Source organism: Lepus europaeus, chromosome 5 (assembly GCF_033115175.1).
Source record: "Lepus europaeus isolate LE1 chromosome 5, mLepTim1.pri, whole genome shotgun sequence".
NCBI lineage: Eukaryota > Metazoa > Chordata > Mammalia > Lagomorpha > Leporidae > Lepus > Lepus europaeus.
In genome coordinates this window covers 118,743,016-118,749,423 of record NC_084831.1, presented here as the reverse complement: position 1 = coordinate 118,749,423, position 6,408 = coordinate 118,743,016, and the positions used below count along the sequence as shown (strand labels likewise).

Genomic DNA, 6,408 nt, shown 5'->3' with positions numbered 1-6,408 from the left:
GATTGATAGATGATAGGCAGACATCTGTAGGCATTGGTATTCACAGTCCACCCACATAATGCACTTCACTAACCCAGTGATGACCAAAGGTTACCGGGCATCAGAAACACTTGGAGGTTGGCTGACAGGTGCCTGGTCTCTCTCCCTGCGTCTCTATTCAGCAGGTCTTGGGTGATACACATTTGCCTTTCTAATGAGGTCCTGCGTGCTACCGCTGCTGCTGGTCTAAGAGCCTGGCTTTGAGAGCTGGTGCACTAGGTTGTCACTGACAGTTAACAAGGGCCACATCTCTTCCTCCAACCAGTGACTCTCCAGCAGGGAAGCACGCGTGTTTGTCAATAGGAACGTGAATGAATGGATTTCACAGAGGAGCTCTTGTTTTCCTTTATTCAACACAGGGTTTTGCTAGGCAGTCTCTCGAGTCCCCACCACCAACACTGCAGGACAAACCCCTTGGGCAAGAGAAAGGCATTCCCAGAGCTGAACCCTGGGTCTGCAGTTCCCGGCTGGGGTTCTGCAGCTGTGAGGCACTTCAGGCATGGCCTGTGAGGAGGAGGCCTCTGGGTCAAATCTTTGGGGGTCCAGACCAGAGCAGACCCCTGCTGTCAGCCTCCTAAGAGGAGCCCTTTGATCCTCTGCAGAGCACTGTGGCATGGGGGGCCCACCTACCCCTGGGAAGAGGCCTGTCCTCCCCAACATTCATCCTCCACAACCAACTGCATGCAACACTCATCTCTGCAGGGAAAAAGAGGAAGCGGCACCTCCGTCTCATCTGCCCTTCCTTCCCACACCCTGCCAAGAGCACTCATGCCTTGTGGGATTTGAGAGCAATTCAGGGATGCAAAGCTCAGAGGTTCTGTTCCATTATCTCAAGATTTAAAACAGAAACTACTTTAGTTCTGAAAGAAGAGTTTACACCACGTGGAGCATCCCCAGTGAGCCTCCAGGTGCTCCTTTCTCTCCGGCCCCTGCTTCTGTAAGTAACACAGCTGTGACTGTGACCTTGGAGCTGGGTGAGCTGCCCAACACAGGCCTGCAGAGCCTCCCTCCTCACCTGTGGAGCAAGACTTAGCCTCCCTGTCCTCTCGTCCTGCGTGCCTTTGCCTCCATCCTTTACAGCAGAGGCCAGGAATACTGAAAACCCATAAGGCAACTCAGCTGGTCTATGCCAAGGAAAACTCAGGCCATTGTACAAGAAACGCAAGAGAAAAAAGGAGGAAAATTAGATTAAAACTTATGCACCTCACAAAACAGAGAAGGGGGAAAATAACAAAAGTTGGCAAGGATGTGGGGAAATTAGACTTGCACACTGCTGATAGGAATGTAAAATGATACAGCCAATATCAAAAACAGAAAGGCAGTTCCTCAAGCAATGGACATAGGATCCTGCAATTCCATTCCCAGATATCTGCTCAAAAGAATTTCAATGAGGTACTTAAGGAGGTATTTGTTCACCCATAGCCACAGTGTCAATGCAATCCAACTGTGTATTCATCTATCAATGGAAAAAAATATACTAAAAGTGGTATACACATGCAACAGAGATTGATTACTCAGCCTGTGAAAGGAATACGATTCTCATACATGCTCCAACGTGGATGAACCCCGAGAACATCATGCCAAGTGAATTCAGTCAGTCACAAAAGGACAAATACTGTGTGAGCCAATTATATAAGGTAGGTAGCTAGACAAACTCTTCTTTTAAGATTTATTTATTTATTTGAAAGGCTGAGTTACAGAGAGGCAGAGACAGGAAGATATATATATATATATATAGATAGATAGATAGAGAGAGAGAGAGAGAGAGAGAGAGAGAAATCTTCCATTCGCTGGCTCACTCCCCAGATAGCTACAATGGCTGGAGCTGGGCCGATCAGAAGCCAGGACCCAGGAGCTTCTTCCAGGTCTCCCATGTGGGTGCAGAGGCCCATGGACTTGGGCCATCTTCTACTGCTTTCCCAGGCCATAGTAGAGAGCTGGAACAGCTGGGACTTGAACTGGGAACTGGCACCCATATGATATGCCAGCTCTGCAGGCGGTGGCTTTACCGGCTGTGCCACAGTGCTGGCCGTGCTAGATAAACTCTTAAAGTAGAGTGGTGGTTACTAAGGGATGAGGGAGTAGGGAATGAGTTGTGATGGAGTCGGTAGAGTTTTAGTTCTGCAAGAGGAAGAGAGTTCTTTGGGAGGATGGCGGTGAAGGTGTAACAGTGTGAACTCACTTAATGCCATTGCACAGTACACTTACAAATGATGAATACGGTAAATTAGATTTTATGTATTTTTATCACAACTTAAAACATCCATCTCAGCAAGTCAGGAAGGAGAAAAAAGTCATTACTCAAGACTCGGGCTGTGCGTATAACATCATCTTTATTGTTGCATGGCCTCCTCTTGCCTCACTCCTTATGTTGTCCACCAGGACAAAATGTGGCTCAACTTGCCAACCCACAGCTCAGGTAAGCAACTACTTGTCCCAGGAGAGACACAGAAATTTAGGGATTTCTGACCCCACTAGGATGGGAGTTTTTCATCTAGTTGTGTCAATAACGGAGACACCCCTGCCGAGTGAAATAAAAACCCAAGAGTTGCTGCAAAGCAGTCGCTAAATGGATGTTGTGGGTGAGGCAGTGAGTTCTAGAAAGTCAGCAAAGGCTCCCAAGGCAGGGGAGGGGAGCAAGCAAGGAGGACTCCCAGGAGGAGGCCTTGACGTTGGGTTGTTTTTTGAATGCTTAAGAATAGAAAAATAGTGGCCCAGGCAGAGGAGAGACGCATGGACAGAAGCTTGGAGGCACAGGTTCCCAGGAATGTCCTGGGAAACACCCAAGATATGTCCTCATGGCCAGACTACTAGCTAGACTGAGGATGTGCGCAGGGCAAGCGTCAGGTGTGCTGCTGGAGAGATGTCGGAGAGCCACACGCAGGTACTGAGATGATAGGCAGAGGAGTGGGGCAGGCTAGCAGGGAGCCCCTGAGTGTCTTTGGAGAGAAGCAAACAAGAGTATGCTGGGAACCACGGCTGTTTGAAGAGTAGCAGCAATATTTTCAGACCAAGAGGCAGGGGACGCTCAGCCACATGTCCCTTAAAAATAGGCGCCTTTCGCTCCAAGGCAAGTCCCACCTTTCACTCCAGCAGGGGCGTTCCCTTGGTCTCCACAACCCCCCGGACCCCAAGGCTCTGGAAACAGCTCAGCAGCTCCACAGCCAGCACCGCTCTCTTGCCCTTGGTGGTAACTCGACGGGCCACAGCCGGGAGCCTCGGTGTCTAGACGGCATGGATCGGACTCATTGCAGCCTAGGTCTTGTGGGCATGAGCTTGGATTTGGGAATGAACAGGGGCTGGGGCAGCGTGGAAGCTCTCCACATGGCTCTGAGCTTGAGCAGGGCGCTGGAAGGGGGATGGGCTCTGGAAACGCACAAGGCTCTGGGCGCTCACAGGGCTGTGGATAAGGGCGTGGCTCCGGACTCTCACACCGCACCGGATGAGGGCGTGGTTCTGGACTCTCACACCGCACCGGATGAGGGCGTGGCGCTGGACATGGCTCTGGATACAAAGAAGGCTCTGAACACTGCCGTGCTGGAGGACGCGGGAGGGGTTCTGGACGTGGATACTGACGTGGGGCAGGACGTGGGCATCGCTGCCGTGAGGGCTCCGGACACTGCTCAAGACGGCGTGGAGGACAGGCGCTTGGCAGTGGACGCGGCTCTACACGTGGTCTCAGCTCCGGACAGGAGGCACCCCAGGAGGACTGGGGGGCACAGCTCTGGGAGCAGCCTCTGATGGGGGGAATCCGCACAGGACACCTCTGTGGGGGAACCTGCTTGGGGCAGCAGGGCGAGGAAATCTCTATGCGGCACTTGGGTCCGCGTCTCTGAGAGCAGCTGGGAGGAGGGCCTCGAGGACAGCGGCTGCCGTAGATGGGTTCAGAGCGGCGGGGTGGGGTGCAGTAGTTGTAGGAGCCGGACGAGCATCTTGATGGCAGGCAGCTGCTGTAACAGGGCCCAGAGCGGCGTGGTGGGGAACAGCTCCGAGGAGAAGGCTGCAGCCGACGAGGAGGGAGGCACCTGCTGGCACTCTGAGATCGACGCTGCCCAGTGAAGCTGCCATAGTAGCCCTGGTTCTGACACTGGGGTTCAAAGGAGCTAAACGAAGGCCTCGACTGTCTTTGGGGAGCGCAGCTGCCATAGGCAGCCTGGGACTGGTGCTGGGGGATGCAGCTGCTGTAGGAAGCCTGGGGCTGGCGTTGCGGGGCGCAGCTGCCGTATGATCCCTGATACTGGGCCTGGGTGGAGAATCTTCCCTGAGCCTGGCGCACTGGGGGACATTCTACATACGTGTGGACAGGCTGAGGCACTGCATAGGGTACATAGGTCTGGACTGGGCACTCCACGTAACGTGTTTCTGTATAACAAACTGGAGCACATTCTACATAGCAAGTCTGAATAGGGTGTGGGACTTCACATTGCATGTAGGACACCTCCGATTGGCAAGGAGCCTGGCACTGAACACAGGCAACTGGAGCCTGGCAGGGAGACTGGCCCTTCACCTGGGTGGTCTTAGACGTGCAGAGAGCCTGGCCCTTCACCTGGGTGGTCTTAGACTTGCAGGGAGCCTGGCCCTTCACCTGGGTGGTCTTAGACTTGCAGGGAGCCTGACATTTCACTTCGGTAGTCTTAGACTGGCATGGAGCCTGGGAAACTTGAACTGGGCATAGTGTGGGGCACTCCACAATTTGCATCTCACAAGGGGCTTGGATCACCATCTGGCTGTTGGCATAGGGGGACTGGCCGTTGGCATAGAAAGAGGAACCCTTGACACAGCACTGGGGGAGTGGCAGGCAACACTGTATCTGCTGCTGGTCACACATGGTCCTGATGCAGGCGGGTGAGCGGGATCTGAGGGTGGGCAGACCAAGACAAAGAAGATGAGAGTTGGAGAGCAGGGGACAGAACCCCGGGGAGGACACCCTGCATCTTCCTTGATCTTTTCCCCTCCCTCCTCAACCTTCACCCAAGAACGCTTACTGATTTAAGTGGACACGTGATCAGTCCTGACTGTCCGTGAGATCTGCCCTTGGTCTACCAAAAGGGCCAGATTGTGCTCTTCCAGGGTTGCTGGTCTCCGGGATCCATCCCTGGAGGTGGGATATACCAGTATCCAGCACCAGAGGGCACTGGTGACAAAAGAATTCACACTGGTGCACATCCTAAGTGGAAGAAGCAGCCCTGGCTCCCAAGGCTGCAGCCCGAAGTGGGGACTCCATCCCCATAGGAGCTTGGATTTCCTCTCACACACATACTGGAAGCACACACATTTGTGCAAACGTGTTTTTTAAAAAGGTGCATATGGGAACGAGCCCTCAGGCGCCATCTGCCCTCACATGCCAAAACATCCATGGAAAGGTAAAGGATGCAGTCAATTATTGGGCAGCTCCCACTCTACCTTAAATGTTCATCTATATTTCGTTTTTTTCACATGTACTCATTAAGATAGACGCCCATGCATATGCAAAAGCTTGCACAGACGAAACATACCAACCTTGAAAGGAATTGAAATCAAAATGGTAACTAGCTCAGGCAGGTTGCAACTGTCAATAATTTGAAGTGTGGCCTTGAGAAATGTTCTCTCCCCAGCCCCTGTCAGAGGCACAGCAGTTCCCTAAGCTGGGGTGACCTAGAAAGCGCAAGGTACTTGATCACAAGACTGACGTTCAGCCACTCTTAAAGATCTGGGCAGCAGGAGCATCACAAACATGGCCTGGGGGCAGCCTCCTCTCTTCTGCACTCGTCAAAATCCATGTGTTCCGCAGGCCAGTGGCCAACAGCAGTGGCTGATTTGACAATTGGTTCATCCAACACCACACCTCTCGATAAACTCCCACATTCTGAAAATGCTTCTAATGAAGCACCTTTAGAGATTATCTCGGAACATACTCCCCTGGAGAGGATCTCCTACCCTCATCTGACTGCTCATAAGCTGTAAATTACTAGTGCATCTTTCCCAGGTCCTGGTGAGAGAAAACAGCACCCAAGGGTGCAGCCAGAGGTACCAAAGTGAACTACACTGATGCCATAGCCCTAGATCTCCTCACAAGCTCCACAGTTATGCTTCTCAGGTCCCCTAAAAGTTTACCAAGTTTCATCCCCATCCCAATCCCGATCCCAACTCTTAGACTCACCTTTCTCATAGGCACGTAGGCATTCAGGCTAAGGAGTCGTGGCAGAAGGCTGCCTTTATATAAAGGGTTCTGGCCTGGCTTGAGCCATGAGACAACCACTTGGTATCTGCCTGGCTCATCACCCAGGTTGGCATTCCAGCAGTTGGTTGCCTCCCTGTATCACCCTAGCCCTGCAGTCACCTGCTGAGTGTGGGAGTGTCTCGTCTCAGTGTCGAAGCTTCTGTGCTATG

The 6,408-nt window shown here is 52.5% G+C and overlaps 1 protein-coding gene across 1 annotated transcript; it reads right to left on the bottom strand.

The window, feature by feature from the left end:
• Positions 1-3,082: 3,082 nt before the first annotated feature.
• Positions 3,083-4,867, bottom strand: KPRP (keratinocyte proline rich protein). The gene has a single exon (XM_062190146.1). It carries the CDS (start codon positions 4,865-4,867, stop codon positions 3,083-3,085), a length of 1,785 nt encoding a protein of 594 aa, XP_062046130.1.
• Positions 4,868-6,408: the final 1,541 nt, after the last annotated feature.